At 69.1% G+C, this 24055-nt stretch overlaps 2 protein-coding genes across 5 annotated transcripts; one reads left to right on the forward strand and one right to left on the reverse strand.

Moving 5' to 3' along the window:
• Nucleotides 1-895: 895 nt before the first annotated feature.
• Nucleotides 896-13632, forward strand: LLGL1 (LLGL scribble cell polarity complex component 1). Of its 4 annotated transcripts, none has more exons than XM_068422686.1 (23): nt 896-1124; nt 3703-3800; nt 5780-5861; nt 5941-6071; nt 6487-6645; nt 6724-6886; nt 6981-7113; nt 7201-7255; nt 7409-7566; nt 7650-7867; nt 7993-8060; nt 8405-8558; nt 8961-9065; nt 9301-9593; nt 9663-9816; nt 9898-10051; nt 10149-10432; nt 11210-11474; nt 11574-11688; nt 11773-11867; nt 11961-12084; nt 12180-12259; nt 12524-13631. In XM_068422686.1, the coding sequence occupies exons 1-22, from the start codon at nt 1044-1046 to the stop codon at nt 12256-12258; spliced, it is 3168 nt and encodes a 1055-aa protein (XP_068278787.1). In that variant the 5' UTR covers nt 896-1043; the 3' UTR covers nt 12259; nt 12524-13631. The 4 variants fall into 4 exon arrangements, with proteins under 4 accessions (XP_068278787.1, XP_068278786.1, XP_068278785.1 ...); XM_068422685.1 differs by having other exon boundaries at nt 5941-6056; XM_068422684.1 differs by having other exon boundaries at nt 926-1124; nt 11779-11867; nt 12524-13632.
• On the reverse strand, nt 13594-24009 carry FLII (FLII actin remodeling protein). The gene is made up of 30 exons (XM_068422683.1): nt 23873-24009; nt 22930-23040; nt 21705-21776; nt 21457-21537; nt 20879-20964; nt 20562-20723; nt 20359-20462; nt 20089-20264; nt 19846-20003; nt 19646-19730; nt 19230-19377; nt 18957-19090; nt 18635-18847; nt 18374-18553; nt 18216-18298; nt 18062-18136; nt 17777-17860; nt 17536-17707; nt 17357-17461; nt 16956-17147; nt 16609-16797; nt 16380-16519; nt 16036-16261; nt 15689-15843; nt 15519-15579; nt 15306-15434; nt 15095-15201; nt 14715-14820; nt 14545-14610; nt 13594-14365 (listed from the first exon to the last, which is right to left on the reverse strand). The coding sequence occupies exons 1-30, from the start codon at nt 23933-23935 to the stop codon at nt 14231-14233; spliced, it is 3798 nt and encodes a 1265-aa protein (XP_068278784.1). The 5' UTR covers nt 23936-24009; the 3' UTR covers nt 13594-14230.
• Between the last annotated feature and the right edge of the window lie 46 nt (nt 24010-24055).

Consider the following 24055-nt stretch of genomic DNA (forward strand, 5'->3'; position numbering starts at 1 on the left):
GGTGGTGGGCAGCTGTGTGGTGCGGGAGAGGGGATGGCACGGCTGGATGGGGTCTGGTGGCCTTTCTCCTCCTCTTCCTCCACCATGAGCTCCTGCCCGGTCTGGCGACATCCTCTCCATCACCCACCATTGTGCCCCAGGGCTACCCATGGGGTCAGACCCCTCTGTCCACCTGGGAAGCCCATCACTGGGGCATCAGGGCCATGACCCCCCGCTCACCCCCCAGGGTGTTTTCCACCCCAAAGCCTGCATCACCCCAACGTGGCATCTCCCTGGGGCTGAGGTTAGTCAGCAGGGAGGGGATGCTCTGCCCTGCCTGGGGTGACTCACCCCAAATCTGGGTGCAGGGCAGGGTGCCCCCCCACCCAAATACTAATAGTGGGAGCTGGCAGGGTGCTGAGCATGGCCCTGCTCCGCACGGACACACCGAGTGGGGCCATGCTCAGCCCCCTGCCAGCATAGGGCCCGGTGGCCACCATGTCATTGAGGCTCCCCATGGCCATGGGGACTATGGACCAGGATGAGGCCTCGAATCGAGGACACCCTGTAGCCGTGGGGGCCCTGTGACCAGGATGAGCGGCCTGAGGGTGCCCTCTCTGTCTTCCCTCACCCAGAAGGAAAAAAAACCCGAAAGAAAGTGGGGAAAAAATAAGCTAAATAACTAAAGGGCCCACAGAGGGCGCCTGGGCTGCGGAACTACAAGTCCCGTCGTCCCCCGCGGCGACGCATGCGCAGCGCGGGTGGGAGGGGCTACGCCGCGCGGTGCGTGCGCTCGCGCGGTGATTGGCTGCGAGGGCTGTCTGTCAGGGCTGTGCCCCCGCCCCGCCGCGGCGGTGCCTGCCCCGGGGCTCGGCGCGCGGCGCTCGGCGCTCGGCGCGCGCACCGGGACCGGCACCGGGACCGGGACCCGCACCGCCCCCTACCGCCACCGGCGGCACCGCCCGCCCCGGGAACAGCCCCGGCACCGCCCGCCCCGGTACCGGCCCCCCGGGATCCGCGGCCGCGCCCTCCCCGCCCGGTGCCGCGCCGCCACCGGCCCCACCATGATGAAGTTTCGGTTCCGGCGGCAAGGCGCCGACCCGCACCGCGACCGCCTCCGCCACGACCTCTTCGCCTTCAGCAAGGTGCGTCCGGGGCGGGGGGCGCGGCGGCAGGACCCCGGGGAGGGGGGGACGGTCACCGGGAGCCACCGGCGGTGTCGGGCAGGGCCCCGGGAGCGGGGTGCGGGCAGCCCCCCGGTGGTGCAGGCTCCGGCACCCCCCGGGCGGGATGCCGCCCCCGGGGAGGGGAGCAGCGCACGGGGGAACCGCCCCCCCGGGGACCGGGGTGCACCCCCGGGGCGGGGGGGAGCTGCGCACCGGGACCCCCGGCTGCCCGGGGAGGGGGCACCCCTGGCGGAGCGGCACCCCCGGGTGCGGGCTGGGGGGGTACCGGGACCCCCAGGTGCAGGCTGTGCCCCGGGGGCAGGCTGGGGGGCTGCGGACACCCCCGCCTCAGGGGACAGCCCCTCCGGCACCCCCGGGATGCGACCCCCCCACCGGGGCGACATCCCCCTTCCCCGGCCCCACCGGGGCAGGGGCTCCCCCGAGCGCCCCCGTTCCCGCGCTGCCCCTGCCCCGTGCTTCCCCCCCGGCGTTTCGGGGTGCCCCACAGCCCCCCACCCCGTCTGGCCCTGGAGCATCCCCGGCTTTGTGTCCCGAGGGGGGGTCTCAGCCCCTCACCCCAAACGCCCCCGGGGCTGGGATATGGGGGGGCCGCAGCCCCTGTGTTACCGGGAAGGGCTGTGGCTGCGACCCCCGGGGCTGGCGGTCCCCTGGCACCCCAAAGCTGTGTCCCTGGGGGGCCGGGGGCGTCAGAGGCCCAGAGCTTGGGCACCGGCACCGGCACCGGGGAGGTTCCCTGCTCAGCCCCCTCGTGTGGCGTGGGGACCCCCCGGGCTCGTCAAACAGCCGCGGAGGGACCCCGGCAACCCCGGTGCTGCCCCTTCCCTCGGCAGGACGGGCCGTGCTGGCGGGTGCCCCCCCGGGGCTCGGTGCGCCCCGTCCCGGGAGCCCCACAGTGTTGGGACCGTCCTGCCCTGGACCCGGGCTGAGCCTGGATCGCATCCGTCCATCCTTGGCAGCATCCCGGCACCAGTGCTGGTTGTGTGCCAGGTGCTCACCCAAACCCACGGTGGGGACCCACAGATGTTGGGGGGTGGGATGTTGGGGTGTGCCATGGTGGGGGGCTCACAGCCAGAACCCACCACCCTGGCACAGCCCCGTGCCCCCCAGCCTCACCGCAGTGGGTGAGGGGCTGGCTGGGGTGAGGGGCTCAGCCCCGCCGGACCCCCCCGCTTTGGGGGAGCGTCGTCCCCCGAGCAGGCGCCCTGGGGGGTCTGCGCCCCACGGGGTGTCCCGGGGGGGCCGGGGAGCAGCCCCGCTCCGGCCGGGCCGGCGCTGGAGCCGCCGGCTGCCCACCTGCCTCCCATTAACGGTTGTTTTTCCTCCCGAGCTCCAGATCTGCCTGGGATTTGCTGTAATTTGGCCGGGAGCGCGCCTTGGCCGGGCCGGCACAGCCTGCCGGATGCGGCCCCGCTGCCAGGTCCCCCACCCAGGGGGCTCGGGGTGCAGGGGAGCTGGGAGGGCGCTTTTAGGGGTCTTTGCTGGGGTCGTCGTATCGATCCCTGGCCTAAAGCATCACCGGGACGTCCCCACGCTGCTGCTGTCCCAGCTCCTGCTACCGTCCTCCGGCGCAGCGTGCGTCCCGGGGGGATTTGGGGTGACCCTGTGTGGGGCTGCCACAGGGACCAGGACCCTCAAGCATCCAGCTGGGAGCCCCTGGGTGGGCTGGGGACGTTGGCACGCTCCTGACGGTGGCCCTTCGGAGGGGAGTGGTAGCCACGGGGTGACGGTGGCTGTGCCGGCGGGTGTGGAAAGCCGCCCCGGTGCGCCGCTCGGCCGCCCCAGACAGAGGGAGCGGGCCAGGATCCGGCCAGTCTGGCTCCCGCGGCCTCCCTATCGTCTCATCGCGCCGTCGCCACTCAGCCGAGCTGCCCCCGGGGCCGCTCCCCCGGGAGCCCTGCGGTCCCCTCGCCGCGGGCCGGGGCGGTGGGTGCCCCCCGCGTCCCCCCGCTGCCAGGCGGGCAGCCCCTCCCCGGCCGGCGAGCCCGGGCACGCCATCACCGGCCGGGACTTCCTTGGGAAGGTGCCCGCGGGCAGCACGCGGCTCCGACGGGGACGTCCCCGGTGCTGGCGGGTCCCGCTCGCCTGGTTCTGCCGCCCGGCCCCGCAGACCCCCGGGGATGTCGTGGTGGGGGTCCCGCCTGCCTGCGGGGCTGAGCTGGGCCCCACTCACCCCTCCTGGGGCATCTGTGCCTCGGGCAGGGGTTTAGGGTGGGGGTCCCTTCCCCAAGGTGCTAGCTGGGGGGTCTCATGCAAGCTCAGACCTACCCCAGGCCTTGGGGTGGCTGCTGGGTTTGATGCGTCTTGTGGTACTGGTGGAAACTGGGTGAGGAGCGGTGTGTCCCCTCCCCAAGGACCCCCTTGGTGGCAGCGGGGTACAAGGCGGCATCCTCGTGCTCCTCTGTGGCGGGGATGAAGCTCAGGCTGGTGCAGGATGGGAGCTGTGGGATGGAGCCACAGCGGCGAGAGGGGTCTGTGGGGGGTTTGGGGGGGTCCAGGAGCGGGGGGCCCGGCTCTGACCTGGCTGTCCCCGTGGCAGACGGTGGAGCACGGCTTCCCCAGCCAGCCCAGCGCCCTGGCCTACGACCCCGTCCTGCGCGTGATGGCCATCGGCACCAAGGCGGGAGCCGTCAAGCTGTATCCTTTTCCCCACCCAGGGTAGGAGGTAAGGCCCCCCCGCACCCCACCTGGCCGTCCCCATCCCGGGGGACGCCGGCAGACGTGGCTGTGCCGCTGCCGACCCCCCCGGCAGCTCTGCCGGCGTCCGTCCGTCCAGCTGGGCTGCAGCTGGGCCGGGGCGGGGGGGCCGGAGGAAACCCCCCCTTGCTCCAAACACCGGGGGAGCAGCGGGGCTCGGCTCTCCGGGGCGGGGGGTGCTCCCGGTGTCACCCCCTTATCCTGGGGGGCTCCCGCTCGCCCTGGCTGTAGCCACTCTGCCTTTGTGGGGGCAACGCAGTGGCGGCTGCCAGATCAACACAGCAGGGCCTCCGTCCAGCCCGACGCCGGGGTGAGGGGCTGCGGCGGGCGCTGAGCCCGGTCCTGGGTGGGGGATTTGGGGGGAACGACGCCGATGCCGGGCCCGGCTGGGCTTTGTTGCCGGCGGCGTGCAGGGAGACTTCAGAGGGCTGCTGGCGGGCGGCCAGGGCTGGATGTGGCCCGTGCTCGGGGGGCCCCGCGCCGCAGGAATGCGGGGTGGGCGTGCGGGGCGGGCGTGGGGGCGGCTGCGCCCGCATCGGGGCTGGGGTCAGGGTGGGGGGGGGGGCTGCCGTGCTCCCCCTCCCCCCGGCCAGTGGCTCGCTGCCTCCCGAGCACAAAGATGGCGTGGGTTTGTGCTGCTGGGGCCGCCCCGGTGCCAGCCGGGCTGTGGTGTCGCCGTGGGGTGCTGGCTCCGGCCACCCCCGGATCGAGCCCCCCCGGGGGCCATGGGGCCGCCGTTGCGGGGGGCTGCGGTGCCCGGCGCATCCTCTACGGGGACGTTTTGGGGGTGGTACCCGGCTCGGGGCTGGCAGTGGGGCGCACGGTCCTGCGCTGCCACCGAGAAGATGCCTCTGGAGGTTCATGGTGCTGGGCGAGGTGACAGCCGGAGCTGGCCTGACTGGTGCTACTGGTTAGTGGGGGCACCCATGGGTGCTCCCCGGCCGGGCTGGGTGGATCTGGCTGCAGACAGCCCGGCATGGAGGGGCTGCCACAGCCTGGGGGATCCCCGGGGGCAGCTGGGGGTCCCTGGGCCCAGACCCCCATCGCGGTGAGCCGGTGCCACCGGTGTTCCCCGGCCGCTTGCCCCAGGGGCTGCCTGTCCTTCGGCCAACAGCACCGTTGGGTGGGGAAAGCCCCCAGGACGAGCGAGGATGGGTGGCACCCCCTGTCCCCGCAGTGCCCAGGGCCCCCTCGCACGCCCCGTTAAGCCTCTGCGGCTCTGGCCTGGCTCTGCCGGCTCGGCTGTGCCCGGCGCTGCCAGACAGCTCCTGCCTGTTGGTCCGGGCAGAGCCACTGGGCCAGTTCTCGGCACCGACGGGGCGGCCGGTGGCGAGGACACAGGGGCCGGTGGATGGAAGCCCCTGGCACACGCCATGCCGAGCTGTAGCTGTGCACCAGTGATGCCAGGCAGGGGGGAGCAGCTCACTGGGTCCGGGGGTGTCGGGGAGGCCCCGTGTCGGGGTGCACCGTGCGGTGCCGGAGCCGCCGTGCGGGTCCTGCCCCGGTTCCTGCTGAGCTGCGACGCCGGTGGAGGAGCCGGGACCAGTCGGGTGAGTGAGGCTGTGCCGGCGCATGCCGAACCCCACCCTGCTGCCGGTGCCTCTGCGCGGCCACGGCCCTGCAGTGGAGGGAGAAGGGGGTGGCAGAGGGCAGGAGCCGGCCTGGCCCCCTCACACCCACCCCGGCCACGTGCCGGCTGCATCCTGACCCGGGGCATCCCGGTTGGAGGGGCTCAGGGATCCCTGGGGACCGCGGTACCGAGGCCGGCTCTGCCGTGGGATGCTCAGCCCTGGCTCTCCGTGGGGCTGAAGTGGCTCCTGCTTGTGGAACTGTGACCTGGGGGGAGTTTGGGGGGTCCGGGTGTTCGGCAGGGCGAGGGGGGGGCTCTACCCTCGTTGCTTCTTTGACGGCCCCCCCAGATATGGCGCGCCAGGCGTGGAGCTGACGGGCTTGCACAAGGAGATGGCCACCGTCACCCAGCTGCACTTCCTCCCTGGCCAGGTAGGTGGGTGGCCCTGGGGGGCTTGGTGGCAGCCCCCCGGCCCCCCACCCACCCTGCTGTGTGTCCCCCCCCCACCAGGGCTGGCTCCTCTCCTTGCTGGACGACAACACGCTGCACCTCTGGGAGGTCTGCCAGAAGGAGGGCTGCTCCCACCTGGAGGAGACCCGCAGCTTCGCCCTCCCGGGACGCCCAGGGTCCGACAGCGCTGAGTACTTGCCTGGAGGGGGGGGTCCCCAGCCCCCCCTGGCCATGGGGCTGCGGCCGGGAGCGATACCGCTGCCGGCTGGGAACGGCGCGTGGGAGCGGCCGGCTCGGCTCGGGCGGGTGGTGGCCAAGGTCCCCTCAGTGGCGGTGGTTTTCCCACCGGGATGCTCCCCCAGTCCCGACTGGGATGCTGCGGGCCAGGGGGGGAAATGCAGCCCTGGGCTTTTTATAGGTGCTGGCAGGGCCCGGGGTGATAAATGGCTCTGACTGGGCTTAGCGCAGAGGCTGTCCCTGTCCCCAGGGGCCAGCGGGGATGGGGATGCAGCGTTGGGGCAGGGGAGGTTTGGGGTCTCTCTGTCGCTCCCCCAGACCCAGCCATGGGGCTGACACAACCCCCCCGCCCCCCCCCCTCCTCTCCAGCTGCTCCCCTGGCATCACGCGGGTGACCGTGGTCCTGCCGACGTCCCCCTGCGCCGTGGCCTGCCTGGGCACCGAGGGCGGCGCCGTGTACTTCCTCGCCCTGCCCGCCCTGACGCTGCTGGAGGACAAGACCCTCTTCCCGGATGAGATCCTGCAGAGGTGAGCCCCTGCTGGCCCCGCGCCCCCTCCCCACTGCTCCCAGCCCCCCTGACCCCCCCATGTCCCCCCTCCCCGCAGCGTCCCCGATGAGTACCGCTGCGGGAAGGCGCTGGGGCCGGTGGAGTCCATCCAGGAGCACCCACACGACAGTGGTCGGCTCCTCATCGGGTACAGCCGGGGGCTGGTGGTCCTGTGGGAGCAGAGCACGCGCGCCGTCCAGCACCTCTTCCTGGGGAACCAGGTACCGGGGCTGGTGGGGGGCTGGCGGGGATGCAGCCTCGTGTTGTCCCCCCCGTCCCAATCCTGGGTGTCGAGCCCCCCGTGTGCCCCCGCAGCAGCTGGAGAGCCTGGCCTGGGAGCAGAGCGGCAAGAGCATCATCAGCTCCCACAGCGACGGCGGGTACATGGTGTGGGCGGCGAGCGGCGGCCAGAGGACCCAGCAGCCTGTCATGGCCACCATCCCCTACGGTACGGGGCGGCTTGCGGGGCTGGGGGCTCGTTGCCCCGTCCCGGGGGCCGGTGCTGCAGCTGCGGGGTTGGTTGTTCTCGTTGCAGGTCCGTTCCCTTGCAAAGCCATCAGCAAAATCCTCTGGCGGACCTGCGAGTCGGGGTACGTCCCCACGGCACGGGGGGGATGCTCCGGTGTGCAGCCCCTGCTCCCAGCAGCCAGGATGGGCTGGTGATGGGCACGGGAGGGACCTGGGCTATGGGGAAGATGCTCTGTGGTGTCTGGGGTCTCACGGAAGCTGCTTCATCCCCCCAGGAACCCCTTCATCATCTTCAGTGGGGGGATGCCGCGGGCCAGCTACGGTGACCGGCACTGCGTCAGCGTGCTGCAGGGCCAGACCCTGGCCACGCTCGACTTCACCTCCCGCGTCATCGACTTCTTCACCGTGCAGAGCGCCGGGGCGGCCGAGGGAGGTACGTCCCGCCGGGGCGGCCCCGGGGAGCGGGTGGTGGCAGGGAGGGTCTCCGCTAGCCTCAGCCATCTCCCCGCTCCCCAGGCTTTGAGAACCCCCGTGCCCTCGTGGTGCTGGTGGAGGAAGAGCTGGTGGCCATCGACCTGCAGACGCCGGGCTGGCCCACCATCCCTGCCCCCTACCTGGCGCCGCTCCACTCCTCCGCCATCACCTGCTCCTGCCACGTCTCCAACGTACCCCTCAAGCTCTGGGAGAGGATCGTCAGCGTTGGCGAGCAGCAGAGCCCCCGGCAATCCTCCGCGGTGAGTGATGGGGATGGCGGGGACGGGATGGGGGGTCCCTGAGCCCCCCAGGATGGGCTGGCGGAGGGGTGACGCTCCTGCTCCCTGCGGGTGGGCTCAATCCCTCCCTCCATCCCTCCCTCCAGGCTTGGCCCATTGACGGGGGCAAGAACCTGGCCCAGGAGCCCACGCAGAGGGGGCTACTCCTCACCGGGTGAGTGGCCTGGCAGCGGGGACGGGGGGGGCCTGGGCAACCCAAAATGCACTGGGGTGGGTGGGGGGACACACGTCCTCATCCCCTTCCTGCGGCGGGGGACCAGGATGGGGTGGTGGGGGGGCTCCAGCCACGCGTGTTGGGTGGGCTGCCCCCATCTCATTCAGCTTGATGGCCGGGCAGGAGTGTGTCACCCGCTGCTTGTCCCCCCTTGTCCCCCTCCTTCTGGCACGGTGGCTGCCAGCACACAGGCGGCTCTTGTTAGCCGGGCAGATGTCAGGGCCCCGTGCTGACAGGGCCCCCCCGACCGACCCCCCCCCCCCCCCCCCCCCCCCCCGCCGCAGGCACGAGGACGGCACGGTGCGGTTCTGGGACGCCTCGGGGGTCTCCCTGAAGCCCCTCTACAAGCTGGGCACCGCCAGCATCTTCCAGACGGACTGTGAGCACAACGACAGCCTCAACCAGGCGGGCGAGGAGGAGTGGCCGCCGTTCCGCAAGGTGACGTCCCCAGGGCAGGGGGGACACTGCCGCAGACCCCAGCACCCCCCTGCCTCTGCTGGCACCGGGTGGGGGGTGAGCCCAGAGGCGGGCATGGAGGATGCACCCGCCGGAGCCGTCCCGGCTGCACCCCGGGGACGTGTCCCCCGGCTCGGGGCACAGCTGCTGCGTGATGCCCTGTGGGGACACAAGGGACGATTGTGCCCCATCTCATGGGTCTGCCCCAGCACGGGGAGGGGGGAGAGCTGGGGGACACGTGGGGACAGACCTTTCCTGGGCGTGATGCCCGTGTGCCACAGCTGGTACCCGCCAGCTGGCGGGGGGACGTGGGGGTGCAGCAGGGGCTGCCCCGCAGCTGTGTGAAGGCGCCCGGCCCCCCCGCCCCTCCCTCCCTCCCCGCAGGTGGGCTGCTTTGATCCCTACAGCGACGACCCGCGCCTGGGCGTGCAGAAGATTGCTCTCTGCAAGTACACGGCCAAGATGGTGGTGGCCGGCACGGCGGGGCAGGTAGGGGGGCGAGGGGCAGAGCGGGGGCTGCCGGGCACCTCTCGGCTCCCCCCTTGGGGACAGATGGCACAGGGGGGGGCGTCAGACCCTGCAGACCCCCGTGCTCGCTCCGTGAAGGGCTCCTACCCATAGGGTTTAGCCCCCGGCTTGCAGCGGGGCCGCTGTGCCGGGGGGTCCAGCATGTGTCCCCCACCCCACGTGCTTGTCCCCCACCCCACGTGCGTGTCCCCCACAGGTGCTGGTGATGGAGCTGAGCGACGAGAAGTCGGAGCACGCGGTGAGCGTGGCCACGGTGGACCTGCTGCAGGACCGCGAGGGCTTCACCTGGAAGGGCCACGACCGGCTGGCCCCCAGGAACGGGCCCCTGCCCTTCGCCCCTGGCTTCCAGCCCAGCGTGCTGGTGCAGTGCGTGCCCCCCGCCGCCGTCACCGCCGTCACCCTCCACTCCGAGTGGAACCTCGTGGCCTTCGGCACCAGCCACGGCTTCGGGCTCTTCGACTATTACCGGCGCAACCCCGTGCTGGCCAGGTATGGGGGGGGGATCTCGGTGCTGGGGGGTCCGGGTGGGGGTCTGGGTGCTGATGTTGGTGCCCGCAGGTGCACGCTGCACCCCAACGACTCGCTGGCCATGGAGGGGCCCCTGTCCCGCGTGAAGTCCCTCAAGAAGTCCCTGCGCCAGTCCTTCCGCCGCATCCGCAAGAGCCGCGTGTCCGGCAAGAAGAGGCTCAACGCCAGCAGCCCCTCCAGCAAGGTGGGGCAGGGAGCGGGGGGCTGCCACGGCTGCTCCCCGTCCCCGCGGGGCAGGGGCTGACCCCCGCGTCCCCCTCCCCAGGTGCAGGAGGCCAATGCGCAGCTGGCCGAGCAGACGGGGCCCCCCGAGGTGGAGATGACGCCCGTGCAGCGGCGGATCGAGCCCCGCTCGGCCGACGACTCGCTCTCGGGGGTGGTGCGGTGCCTCTACTTCGCTGACACCTTCCTCCGAGACGGTGAGACCCCACCCTGCCCTGGGAGAAGGCCTTGAGCTGGGTCTGGCTGGTCCCGTGCTGTGGGGAGGGGGCTCTGACGCTGCTCCCGTCCCCGCAGCCGCCCACCACGGCCCCACGATGTGGGCAGGGACCAACTCGGGCTCGGTGTTCGCCTACGCCCTGGAGGTGCCGTCGCAGGAGAAGTTTTCGGAGCGGGCGGTGGAGGCGGTGCTGGGGAAGGAGATCCAGCTGATGCACCGGGCGCCCGTGGTGGCCATCGCGGTGCTGGACGGGCGGGGGAACCCCCTGCCCGAGCCCTACGAGGTGTCGCGGGACCTGGCCAAGGCCCCCGACATGCAGGGCAGCCACTCCATGCTCATCTCCTCCGAGGAGCAGTTCAAGGTGAGCGTGGCAGGGGCTCAGTGTCCTGCTGTGACGGGGATGGGACCCACCTCCCACAATGTGTCCCATGTCCTCTCTTGGTGTCCCCATCACCCTGGGCACAGGGAGGGGGCTGGAGGTGAGGCCCCACCTTGAATCCAGTTCTGGGCCCCACACTTCAAGAGAGATGTTGAGGTGTTGGAGGGAGTCCAGAGGAGGGCCACCAAGGTGGTGAAGGGTCTGGAGGGTCTGACCTACGAGGAACGGCTGAGGGAGCTGGGGGTGTTTAGCCTGGAGAAGAGGAGGCTCAGAGGTGACCTTAGTGCAGTCTAGAACTACCTGAAGGGAGGTTGTAGCGCAGTGGGAGTCGGGCTCTTCTCCCAGGCAACCAGCGATAGGACAAGAGGACACAGCCTCAAGCTTCGCCAGGGGAGGTTCAGGTTGGACATTAGGAAGCATTTCTTCTCAGCAAGGGTCATTAGACGTTGGAAGGGGCTGCCCAGGGAGGTGGTGGAGTCACCATCTCTGGAGGGGTTTAAGAAAAGAGTGGACATGGCACTTAGTGCCCTGGTCTAGTTGACATGGTGGTGTCAGGGCAACGGTTGGACTCGATGATCCCAGAGGGCTCTTCCAACCTCATTGATTCTGTGATTCTCTCTGCCTGTCCCTGGGGTGGTGGGTCCAAGGGGATGGTGCTGCCCTTTGCCAAGGGCTCCCGCAGTGGGAGGCTGCTCGGGTGTCCCCCAACACCCCACAGGTTCCCGTCCCCCCGGCACCTGGCTCCTCTCACCCCCCCAGGTCTTCACGCTGCCTAAAGTGAGCGCCAAGACCAAGTTCAAGCTGACAGCGCACGAGGGCTGCCGGGTGCGGAAGGTGGCCCTGGTGAGCCTGGCCAGCGCCAGCTCCGAGGAGCGGCTGGAGAACTGCCTGGCCTGTCTCACCAACCTGGGCGACATCCACATCTTCACCGTGCCCGGCCTGCGGCCCCAGGTCCACTACGGCTGCATCCGCAAGGAGGACATCAGCGGCATCGCCTCCTGCGTCTTCACCAAGCACGGCCAGGGTGAGGGCACCGCACCTGGCCTGGGGGCCATGGCCCTTGTAGATGGGACATCGTCCCACGGGGGCGTCCCTGAGGCTCTTTGTTGTCCCCCCGTTCCAGGTTTCTACCTGATTTCACCGTCGGAGTTCGAGCGCTTCTCGCTGAGCGCCAGGAACGTGACGGAGCCGCTGTGCCGGCTGGAGGTCGCCCGGCTCCAGGACACCTCCTGCCTCAGGTGGGATGTGCCCCGAGGCTTTGCTGTGGCAGCACCCCTGTGCCCCCACCCCATAACTCCCCCCCTCACCCCGTTTCCTTCCAGCAACAGCCTGACAGCGACGCCGAAGCTGCCGCAGGCCAACGGCACCCACGTCCCGCGCAGCCCCGAGGGCCGACGCTCCCCCACCGACAGCGACCGTGAGTGACCGCCCCGTCCCCGCGGGCCCCGCTCCGGGGCTGGCCCCGCGCCGCGGCTGCCCCCAGCCCTCCCGTCCCCGTGGCTCTCCCCAGGGTCCCCCGAGGAGCACTCGGCTGCCTTCTCGCCCGGCCCCATCGACTCCCCCAACAGCAGCACGGAGAACCCGCTGGACACCACCGGGGACATCACCGTGGAGGAAGTGAAGGATTTCCTGGCGTGAGTCGGGGTGGGGGACGGTGTAACCGGTGCTGGGGGGCCGTGGCGGTGCCAGTGGCGGTGCCCCAGCTGCCCCTCACCCTGCTCTGCCCCAGGTCCTCGGAGGAAGCGGAGAGGAACCTGAGGAACGCCAGCGAGGAGGAGGCCCGGCCCGCGGGGATCCTCATCAAGTGAGGTGGGCGAGGGGCTGGTGGTCCCCAGGGTGGGCACGGGGGGGGTGGGTGGTCCTGCACTGGGGTGGGGACACGGTTCTGGCTGCAGCCCCCGGGGTGCCGTGGGGTTCGGAGCCAGGACTCAGCGCGGGGCCCCAGCGTCCTCATCCATCGTGGGGAGGACGAGGCTGCGCTCCCTGGGGCTTGTAGAGGCGGGGGGGACAGGGGGGCAGCATGTCCTGGCCCCCTCCCCCAGATCCCCTTCTCAGGGGCTGTGTCACCCACAGGCATCGCTGGCGCCCGCTGCCCCCCCAGCCCATCTCAGTGCTCGGATTCCCGGGACGCGCGACTCGACTGGACCCCCCGCGCCCCCTCCCCACATAACGTAGACTCGCCTCTCCTCTAACACCCGCGCTGGCCGCCGGCGCGCCCCGGCTCCGGCACACTCCCCCCCGCGCCCCCCTGCCCGGCCGCCGGCCCTGGCCCCCCCCCCAGGGGGGTCCTGGTGCACAAACTCTTCCCGGGGAAGATAATTGTCTTTTTTATACACGGTCAAGTGTCACTGTCAAGTGCCACTGTCCCCTGCTCCAGAGCCCCCTGCCCGGGGGATGCTGCTGCTCCCTGGCTCCACGGCGAGGGCCGGGGCTTGGGGACCCCCCTCATCCCCTGGTTTTGGTCCCTCGGGGAGGTGGGGGGCCGGGAGCCCCCGGCACGGTCCCCTCTCCCCTGGTCTGTGTTTACATGCCTGGCTCCCTGCAGTTTACAGCCCGGCCCCTGCCTGCCCCACAGGGACTGTCCCCTTCCCCGGGGAGCCCAGCGTGGACCCCTGGGTGGGCACTGGGGGGGGCTTGGGGAGGGGCACGGAGGGGGGGTCACAGGTGGCCTTTTTCTCTCGGTGGCTTCTCCAAGGGCTATTCCCCAGGTTGGGCTCCGTGCCTGCTGCTCCTGACACTAATTCCTGCCACGGGTGGGTTTGGGATGGGATCATGCTGTGGGGGGGGACACACACCGGCTCCTGACTGGTGCTGGGGAGGGGGCGGACGGGCCACGGGGCTGCCCCAGGCTGGGGGGGGGTCTCACTGTGCCAAACCCCCCCTGGGCTCCCCAGCCCGGCCTCGTCCTGGCCCACGGTGACTGTCCCTGTGCGGCCCCAGGGCTCGGCCCGGTACCTGCCCCCTCTCTTTTGGGGCTCCGGGGCCGGTTCGGACCCCCCGGGCTCTCTCTTGCGGTACGTGTGTGGCTGGGGGGGGACCCTGGGCGCCGTCGCTGCCCGCCAAGGCCGGGGCTGTAGCGTCCCTGGTAGAACCCCCCCCTCCTCCTCCACCTCATCCTTTTTTTTGGTAAGATGAATTTAGCATTGTTTAGTTATTAAAAATACTGGTTTTTAATATTGAAAATAAAGCATTTAATATCACCTGCCCGGGTTGTGGGTGTTCGGGGAGCCTTGGCAGGGGGCTTGGAGCTGGGTGGGGGCTGGAGGAGCAGGATTAGGTGGGGGGGACCCTGCTTGGGAGCGAGTCGGGCGCAGTCAGAGCCTGGCACGGCCTCGGGGTGGGAAGTGCAGCCTTTACTGATATGATAGTGGGGGGCTGGCCCCAATGGGGGTCTGTGTCCCCCCCAGGACAGTGGGGCCAGCTGGAAGGCCGAGGGCTGAAAGCCTCTCGTTGCCCCCTCCCAGTGCTCCCACCCAAACTGGGAAACACTCCGGCCCCCAGTTGCAGGGGGAGCTCAGCACTGGTTTGGGGGGGGGTCAGCATCCCCAAGCAGGGTGTAACGGGGGCCCACGCTGCCCCGTATGCCCCCCCCAGGGAGGGAAGGGGCTGAGGGGGGCCCTGTGCTGGGAGAAGGGGGGGCAGAGGGTCAGCCCCAGTGCCCCGCGCTGGCCCCAGCTCGGGGAGAGGCAGCTCCAGGTTGAGCTTGGCTGGGAGCAGGCGTGTGCTGGGGGGGGTCTGGCTGGCTGTGGGGACCGTGGGCGGCTGTGGGGTCCCCAGCACTCAGGCGGGGGGCTTGCGGAAGGCGCTCCAGGCGTGGAAGCAGCGGGTGAAGGGCCAGGGCTCGTTGCCTTTCCGCACCAGCCGGAGCTTGCGGGGCCGCGTGGGGTCCTTGGAGCGCATGTGCTGGATGTAGACCTGGGGCAGAGCACAGCCGTGGGGGTCCCCGGCCCCTGCCCACCTCCGGGGCTGGCGCTTCCCAGCCTGGGGGGCTGCTGGGAGCTCTGCACCACAATGCAAGGGGCAGGATCGGGGCCCCAAGGGGAGATGGAGGTGCCCAAATCCCCCTGGAGCAGCAAGCCGGAGGGAGGCCCTACCTGGCACGCCTTGAGGCTCAGCTTGATCTCCACCTGGCTGGTCTGGGTGCCCACCCACATGTAGACCTGCAGAAGGACAAGCAGCAGGGCTCAGCCTGTGGAGCCTCTGGCAGAGCTGGCCCCTGCCACGCTGCCCCCAGACCCCCGCCAGCCCCCCGCCCCCGGCTCACCTCCCGCCCGTTGTCCAGCAGCATGATGTCGTCGTCAGCCAGGTCATCCTGGCAGAAATCAGAGCACTTCTCCGACACGGAGAAATAGCCCTTCTCGTTGGAGCACCTGCGGGGAGAGATGGGAGGGGACGACATCAACGACGTGAGTACGTTAGGACTCAGCTCACACAGAAGGAAGGGAGGTGGTGGAGCAGCTGTTTCAGCTGGTTGATGCCCCCCTGGATGGACCGAGCTGGGAGAGGGGCTTTGCCTGTCACAGGGAGCCCTGCTCTGGCTACCTTGGGAGGAGGGAGACCCCGGCGAAGGCCAGCACGGCCCAGGGCATGGTGGGAGGAAGAGGACAGCACAGACTGGAGCTGCCCCTCCTGGCCAGGACCCACCTGAAGAGCCGGGAGTGCTTCATGTAGTCGGCGTCTTCATCATAGGGCTTCTGGCTCCCGATGCCCACCCAGAAGAAGTTCTCGGGCTCTTCTCCTTCGTTGATCACCTGCAAGGGCAGGGACAGGGCTGAGCCTGGCCGTCCCCTGCCCTGGTCATTGCTGCCGCCCAGGTAAGCCAGCGCCGAGCCCCGCTGTGCCCCCACCCGCTCACCTGCTTGCTGTAGGAGTCATCAAACATGTGGTTCATGATGTCCTCGGCCAGCTTGGCCTCGTCGGGGTCGGCCGCCCGGCCCACCCAGGTGTAGACGATGCCCTGGTTGTCCGTGCTCTCAAAGGGCACCTGGGGGAGTGCAGGGAGTCAGAGCTGCCCAAGCGGGCGAGCATCCCCGAGGGTGCTCAGCCACAAGCTCAGCCCCGGCAGTACCTTGAGGATGAAGCAGAACTCGGAGTTGAGCAGCCCCGCGTCCGTGTTGATCTGGATGCACCTAGAAAAGAAGCCCCCGAGGCGCAGTCAGATCAGGCAGTTGTGCCCACCGGCACGTGCCCGGCCCCCGTGGGCACTGCCTGGCCCGGAGCAGCCCCAGGAGGGCTGACCTGGTGCAGAGGGCCCCGCCGTTGGTGCGGAGGTGGTAGAGGCTGGGCTGGGGGGGGCTGGCCCGGTCCTTCCGCTTGCCTCGGTGGATGACGAACCTCCTCTTGAAGTGCGAAAGGAACTTGGGGTTCTCCTGCTGCTGGGTCATGCGCACGACCTGGCCAAGGGTGGGTGTCAGCAAGGCCACGGGGACCCCCCAAATGCAACCCCAAGCCCCAGCTGCACCCCCCGCCAGCCCCCATCTCTGCTGCTCTCTGCCTGGGGGGCAGAAAGGGGATGGGGGAGAAGCGAGGCAAAGCTGGGGGGGGGGGGGCCCGTGCCACCCCCCAGGAGCGCGCAGCGGGGTCACCTCCAGCTTGCCAGGGAAGAGACTCTCGAACTTCTTCTGGAGGCTGAAGGTGAAGGTGAGCCAGCCCATGTTGGAGGCCTCCCGGCCCTGCCAGAAGTAGACGATGCACTGGAAGTCTTCCTCAGGCTGCTTCTCCTCCTCCTCTTCCTCACCTTCCTCCCCTTTGCCTTCACCCTTCTTCTTCTTCTCCTCCTCCTCCTCCTCGTACTCCACTGGCACCCAGTACCTGAGGGCAAGGATGGGGGGGTGATGTGAGGGATGGGGCAGGGTCGGGGTCTGGGCAGGGAGATGGGGGGGGACGAGGTGGTCCAGCAGCCCCAGGGAGGGGACGAGCCGGGTGTCACCTGCAGAGGAAGACGTAGCAGTCGTGGGTGTGGAAGTGGCCAAACTCCTCCTCGGGCAGGCGAGCGAATTTCTTGCCCTCCAGCACGAAGCCCTCCATGCCGTCCAGGTCCTCGTTCCACTCCTCCATCAGCTGCTCTGCCTGTCACCCCACGGGCTCTGTCAGCCAGCGGCCACCCAGCCCCCGGCCCAGCGCCGCGGGGGGACGCACGGGCCGGTCCCCAGCCCTACCTCGCTCAGGGGCATGGGGGGCTGGCGGGGCAGGAAGAGCGCCGTGAGGTCGGCCTTCATCTGGTCCTTCTTCTCGGCGTCCTTGCGGACCTTGCCGGCGAGGCCGCCCTCCTGTAGCACCGTCTCGGCGTTGCGGGTGTAATCCACGCGCAGGACGTCATCCCAGTTCTTGAACTTGGACTTGAACACCTAAATTGGGGAGCAGGTACGGCACCCCAAGCCACAGCACCCTCGCTGGCACCTAGCACCCCATCTGATGGCTCTGTGCCCCCTGTCTCCCTCCCCAGCACTGCTGCCCGGGGTGGGGGGGGGTCCGTGCCCGTTGGCAGGCACGTGGGCTGCCCTACCTGGCACTCGGTGCCCTCCAGGTTCCTGGTGACCATGGCGTGCTTGGGCCGGTGCAGCATGCTGCACAGCTCCTGGCTCAGCTTCAGCGCCGCCGCCCGCACCAGCCGTGGTGACTTCCTCCCGATCCAGATGAAGACGTCGGACCAGCAGTCCAGGATGTACACGCTCTTGGTGTCCAGCAGGCTCTGCAGCTGGAGGCACGCCGGGAGAAGGGGGGGTCAGGCACTCGCCGGCTCTCCTGGCTGGAAAACGCCCTGCCTGCTCCCGGGAAGAGCGGAGCATCCCCCACCCGGGCTCTGCTGGCCGAACCTGCCTCTCCCAGGGCACAGCTGGAGGCAGAGGGGGGGCATGAAACCAGTCTCACTGGTCAGACTGGGAGAACCTCCCCGCCCCATCCTACCAGGCGCATCTCCGGCATCAGATCAGCCTTCAGCCTCTTCTTGTGCTCCACCGAGAGCTTGTAGTTGATCTGGGGCAGCTCCAGGTAGCCCAGGCCCAGGCCGACCTACGGAGGGGACGGGGACATGGGTGAGGAGAGGCTGCAGGGCCCCGGCAGCGCCGACGACGGCAGCTCCCTACCTTGTACAGCTTGGGCTTGTGGGGCTGGAAGTCATCAGGGACGCAGGGCCGGATCTCCTCGGGCTGCCCCCCCAGCGCCTCCCAGAAGTCGGGGGTCTCCTGGCCCTGGGCCAGCAGCGTGATCTCCGCCTTGCCCTTCCGCTCGTTCTTGTTGATCTTCTCGGCGAAGAGCCTGCGGTGGGAGGGGGTGAGCTGGCAGGTGGGGGCTCCCTGCACTCCCAGCCTGCCCGACCAGCCCTACCTGGCCTTGGTGGTGCTGCTCAGCGTGGCCTGGCTCCCGCGCCACACCAAGAGGTTGAGGCCGTGGTCCAGGAGAAAGACAAACCTGGTGGAGACGGAGGTGAGAGAGCGGGGTGCGCTGAGCATCCTCCCCCCCCACAGCTGCTGGGGCTGCCACGGGGGTTTTGGACCCACATCCTTGTAGAACAGTGCTGGCCTGGCCACTTTTCACCCCAGAGCTGCAGCTACGGTGACTTGGGTGGACCCTGCCAGCACCCTGTGTCCCCTGGCCGCTCCCCCTGCTCACCGGGGGTCCAGTGATGTCCCTTTCAGTGCCACCGGCTCCAGCTTGACGTTCTTCTTCCCATAGACACGGTACAGCCTGGGGGAGAGACGGCCACGGTGGGACATGGGGCACCACCTGCCCCACGCATCACCCTGGCCCCTGGCCCCAGCGCTACCTGGTGATGTATTGCGTGTCCTCGACGGTGAAGAAGCCACTGGCCGTGCCACCCTCGATGTAGGAGATGTCGTTGTCGAAGACCTGGGGGGCAGGGAGGGGGTGAGGGTGGGAGAGACGGGGCTGGGGGCTACGGGGGGGGCCGGGGGTCGGCCTCACCTGGAGGAACTCGTCGCTCTCGTCCCCCATCTCCTCGCGGACGCTGCGGCACTCGGCCCCCAGGTAGTTGCGGAGATTGACGGCGTGGATGGCGGAGCACGCCTTCTTGTCCAGCGTGGCCTCCTGCCCAATCCAGTAGTAGATCTCCCAGTTGAGGGAACCATTGTCATCCAGGAAGGTCTGGGGAGAGACAGGGTGTGAGGTGGGAGGGCTGTGGCCCTGGGCTGGGCTCACAGGGGGCCCTCGCTCCTCCCCGGGTACCTTGAGCACGATGTAGCAGTCGGCCTCGTAGAACTTGCCGTGGAAAGCCTCATCCACCAGCGTGGGCACAAAGTTCTCGATCTGCCAGACGCAGAGGCCGGGCAGCTGCCCCACGTCCTCGCTGAAGAACTCTGAGTAGTCCAGCTGCGGCTTCTCCAGGCCCTGGTCCCAGCGGCGCGTCTTCAGGTCCGGCGCCTTCGCCTCCCCGCTCTCCTGCAGGGACGGGGACAGGTCACTAAGCTGGGGGCAGCTGGGTCACCCGGGGTGGGCCAGGGGTACCACAGCGCCGCTCAGGCACCCGCTCTCCCACCCCAGACCCTACCTCAATCTTCTTGTTCTTCTCCTGGGCCACATCCGACATCCCCTTCAGCACCTGCTTGGCCTGGTCGTCCTGGGCAGAGTCCTTGCGCCGGCGGAGCCGCATCTTGCGGGCCAGCGGGTCCTTGGTGCTGGTCCCTGGGGACACGGGGACGAGGTGAGAGGCAGCCGGGACACCCCTGCCCTGCGTGGGGCATGGCTCGTTTCCCAGCACGCTGCCCAAGGCAGGGGCTGTCCCCCAAGGCAGGGGCTGTCCCCCACGTCCCTGCACGCTTGCCTGCTGCGGCAGCTGCGACGGTGGCAGGGGAGGCTCCGGCCAGGCGGAGCTGGTTCTGCAGGGAGAAGTCGATGTTGTACCACTCCGACGTCCGATCCACCGGCTTCGGGGGCATCACCAGGCTGGGGTTCTCGCGCACGTCCAGGATCTGCCGAGGAGGATGGGAGACCTCACTGCTCTGAAGTGTGGGCTCAGGGGGACACTGAGGGTGTGGGGTGGGACGGGAGACCTCCGGAGCACCCAGGGCTTCAGTGAGATGAGGGGATGTGGAGGGAGCCCCAAATCCACCACCTGCCTGGGCTGAACCCTGTGCCAGACTGCATGGGTTGGCCCCAAGACCCCCTGTCCTCACCCCACCCTGCAGCCCTGGGATCCCCGGGACCCAGCCCGAGGTAGAGGGGGCGCTGGGCTCTCACCTCCACGTCTGTCAGGAAGTGGATGGCCTCGGGCAGCGTCACCAGGCGGTTCTTGTTCAGCACCAGCTTCCTCAGCTTGGAGCACCTGTGGGCCACAGAGATGCTGGTGAAGGCCCAGACCAGGGTGACACCCTGTCACCACACAGCCTCCGTGTCCCCTCTTGGGGACAGAGCAGATGCACTCAGAGGCTTTCCCCTACCTGCAGAGGCTCTCAGGGATGAGCTCCAGGTTGTTGTTGGCCGCCATGAACTCCTCAAGGTTCGCGAGCTTGCCGATGCCTGAAGGGATCCCATCGAAGTCGAGCTTGTTGGAGTTCAGGTACATCTTCTTCAGCTTGGTCAGCTTGCAGATGGCCGACTGGGAAGGAGCAGACGGCGGGGTGAGGGAGAACCCAGCGGCACGGAGGCAGGGGCGGGGAGGCCACGTGTGGGCAGGGACATACGGGCAAGGAGGTGAGCTGGTTGCGGGACAGGTTGAGGGTCTCCAGCTGGGTCCACTGATCGATGCAGAGGGACAGCTCCGTGATCTGGTTGCTGCTGAGGTTGAGGCGCCGCAGGCTGCCCAGGGTGTAGAGGCACTCGGGGACGCGACTGAGGTCGTTACAGGACAGGTCCACGTCTGGGGGAAGACAACAGGGTGACATCGCCAGCTGAGAGAGCCCCTGGAGGGGCCCACGCGCTGTGGGGCTGGGTGTCCCGGCCCCTGGCCCTACCTGCCAGGTTCACCAGGCCCTCGAGGCTGGTGGGCAGGTTGCTCTGGGTGCGCTGGGTGTTCCTGAGGTGGAGGGTCTGCAGGGCTGTCATCGCTGGGAGCTGCCTGTGAACCATGGAGAACCACGGGGCAGAGAGGGCGTCAGGGCTGGAGCAGACACCCGACCCAGTGTCGTGGGGAACAGCCTGGAAACCGGGGCCTTACCGGAGCTGCGCGTGCAGGAGGGGGTTGTTGTTGAGGATGAGAGTCTGGAGGTGGACCAGGCGTCTCATCTGAGGCGGGAGGCTCTCCAGCTTGTTGTTGCTCAGGTCGAGGTAGAGCAGGTCCGTCAGGTTGATGAAGAGCTGGTTGGGGATGGTCTCGATGCTGCGGGGATATGGGGATCTTCAGGGCTGCCTGGGACCTGCACCAGCCCCAGGGCTCCCTCGAAGAGGGGCAGAGAGCAGGAGCCGGAGCGAAGGGGGGTGACGGATGGAGGTGGCCACGGTCAGAGGGAGATGGCTGCCCTGGCCCAGACCCACCTGTTGTGGCCGAGGTTGAGGACCAGCATATTCTTGGCGTTCTCCAGTTCCCGGGGACACTCCGTGAGCTGGTTGTAGCTCAGGTCCTGGGGCAGACGGGAGAGCAAAGCAGGCATCAGCCCCTGCTCCACATCCAGCAACCACCACCCAAACCCAAGGACCGAGGGGCACCTCTGGGGGCACGGCCTGTCCCCACAGCCACACAGGGCCTTGCCCTGCGGGTCGGTGCCCAGCAGCAGGAGCTGGACGAGCACGTGGGGAACCCAGGCACAGTGCCAGCCTTTAAGGGGGGCATTGCCACAGGGTTATCCTGCCCGCAGCTTCCTCAGGGCTCAGAGGGATGGTCACCGAAAGGGCACGGGGATTCTTGTTCCAGGGAAGCTAGTTACAGCCTGGGCACCTGGAAGTCCAAGGGAGCTGGGCAGCGCTGAGCCCTGATTCACTCCCTGCACCTTTCCCCTGGACGCTCCCCAGCCCCACCGTGCTCCCCACGGGGCACGAGGGGCCACCAAGGCGCAGGAGCGGGACCCAGCAGCCTGAGCTGGCTCTGGCGTTAGCCGAGGAGGCCCTGCACCTACCAGCACCGAGAGGTCATCCAGCTGGAAGATATCATCGGGGACGCCCGAGTTCTTCAGGCTGTTTGCACGAGCCACGATCGCCTGGGAAGGGGAGAGAGAGGCAGGGCTGCAGCCACCCGCCGGCTCTACCCCTGCTGAGCCCCCCGGGGTGGCCAGGGACGATCCTCATGTGTCCCCAGAGCCAAGGGCTGGCTGAGCCTGGGGACACCGGCCCTGACGGAGGTGGGATGCACGAGGGGGACACTTACTCGGAGACAGGGCAGGCCGGAGAGCTCGCCGTGGAGCGTGGTGAGGCTGTTGTGGCTCACGGAGAGGTGTTCCTGCAGCGGAGACCCAGACAGGCCCCGGTGAGCAGAGAGAGGAGCCGGGGCAGCGGTCGGGCCCCCGCACCAACGTGGGGGCTCCTCGATCCCAGGAGAGTCGGGGGCTCGCAGAGGCATGGGGTGAGCTCAGCCCCGACCCACACGAGGCTGCTGGGATGCTCCCAGTCTCTCAAACTGGTTGATTGGCGCCAGCTTGCCCGTGCTGCCTCCTCACCCCTCGTTCCTGGGGGCAGAGCTGGCTGAGACACCCCAGCCCTGCTGCAGGGTTTGGGGTGCTCTGGGCTGCCACCGAGCTGGCTGGCGGCAGTCCCATATAGCCCCCGAGCAAACAGACCCCAGTTCTTGGGAACGCTTCTCACTGGGTGATCTGGAAACTGGCGGCCATGTGGGGACCGGCACGGCGCAAGGAGGGGCCAGGGGAAATTTTTTTCCTCTGGGCATCACCAGCCGGGCTGTTTTCTGCTCAGAAAAACGAGGAACTGGCAGGCTGAGGGTAAGACGCTGGGGTTTAAGTCCAGCCGTGGCCCCTGAGCTGTGGCAGGACGGGCAGGAGCGCGGCTCCAAGCAGCACCGAGGGCTTCCCCCGCCTGAGCAGGGTGCACCGGGCACGGTGACGAGGGCTTTTGGCAGCGTTTAAAGCATTGTGTTTGGCTGACACCCGTTTAACGTGCTGCAGGACACCGCCAAAGCAAAGCTTAGAGACAGACTCCACCAAGGGCCTGGTCGTGCACAAAACTTGGGCCGCCCAGAAAACAAAGCCAGGCAGCTGCCAGCTGCTGCTCTTTGTATCTTTTACCAAAGGAGAAGGAAAAAAAAAGCCCTAAAACATTAATCCTCCCCATACTAAACCTTCACCCTTCCCTTCTATTAAAGGACAGAGGATCTAAGCATGGGTTTTAGTCTGGTTTTCTAGGAAAACAAGGTGAAACCAAGTACAAGCCTGTCTCAACCCCACTCCTAACAGCTCCTGCATCCAATTTCAACCACACGCCGTAGCTCAGCCCTATTATTAGACACCAGAGCATCCGCCGATGAGCCACGAGGCTGGCAGGCACCGGGCTCTCGTCACCGCCGTGCAGGGCCCTGTCTGACCCCGCAGCCCCAGCGGGGGCCATCGAGCCCCATCCCCTGCCCGAAACGTGCCGCTCACCAGCTTCTGGAGGGCAGCGAGCTCCTCGGGCAGGTAGCAGAGCCCCGTGCGGTTCAGCTTCAGCCAGCGCAGGCTGGTCATCGCCTTCACGTGCTCCGGGAAGTAGCCGCCCTGTGAGGAGGAGGAGGAGGGTGAGAAAACCACCTGCCCCATGGGATGAGGATCTGGGGACCTCGGTCTGACCAGCTCTTTGTGGTCAGGGGGAGGCCTGGGATCACCCAGTCCTGTGGGACTGGGAACTGGGGGGCTGGGATCGCCCAGTTCTATGGGATGGGGAGCTGGGATCGCCCAGTCCTATGGGATTGGGAACTGGGGGGCCAGGATCGCCCAGTCCTATGGGATGGGGAGCTGGGATCGCCCAGTCCCATGGGATTGGGAACTGGGATTGCTCAGTCCTACGGGACTGGGAGCTGGGATCACCCAGTCCTATGGGATGGGGAGCTGGGATCACCCAGTCCTATGGGACTGGGAGCTGGGGCGCGGGGATCCCCTGACTCTCTGGGGCCCCATGGGCTGGGGGGGCGGATGCTGCCCAGCTGTGGAGGCTGGGGGGGGGTCAGGGATCACCGGGCCCTATAGTGCCTGTGGGGTCAGGGCTGCTCCTAGAGAGGCAGCCCCGGTCTGGGGCCAGCAGCAAGGCCGGGGGGGCCGAGATCACCCAGCCCCGGGGGACCGGGACCGGGACGGGCGAGATCGCCCAGCCCCGGGGGACTGGGACCGGGGCCGGGGGAGCCGAGATCGCCCAGCCCCGAGGGACCGGGAGGGAGGGAGGTGAGGTCGCCAACACCGGGGGATCGGGACCGGGACCGGCGCGGCCAAGCTGAGCCCGCGGCGCCGGGCCGGGCCTGACAGGGCCGTGCGAGATCCGGACCTGGGCTCGCTCGGGGCCTGGCGCCGGGCTGTCCCCGCCGCTCCCGCTGTCCCCCCCCGCCCCTCCCCGCACCTTGAAGTCGTTGCCGCTGAGATCGACGCCGCGGACGAAGGGCAGGACCCCGGTTGCCGCCATGGCTGCGCTGGCGGCGGAAGGGCGGGGGGACCCGGCGGCGCAGCGCCCCGCCCCGCCCCGCCCCCCACCGCCTGGCCCCGCCCCCTTAGCTCCTGGCCACGCCCCGGCGGTGACGCCATA

This window comes from Nyctibius grandis, chromosome Z, assembly GCF_013368605.1.
Source record: "Nyctibius grandis isolate bNycGra1 chromosome Z, bNycGra1.pri, whole genome shotgun sequence".
NCBI classification, from domain to species: domain Eukaryota; kingdom Metazoa; phylum Chordata; class Aves; order Nyctibiiformes; family Nyctibiidae; genus Nyctibius; species Nyctibius grandis.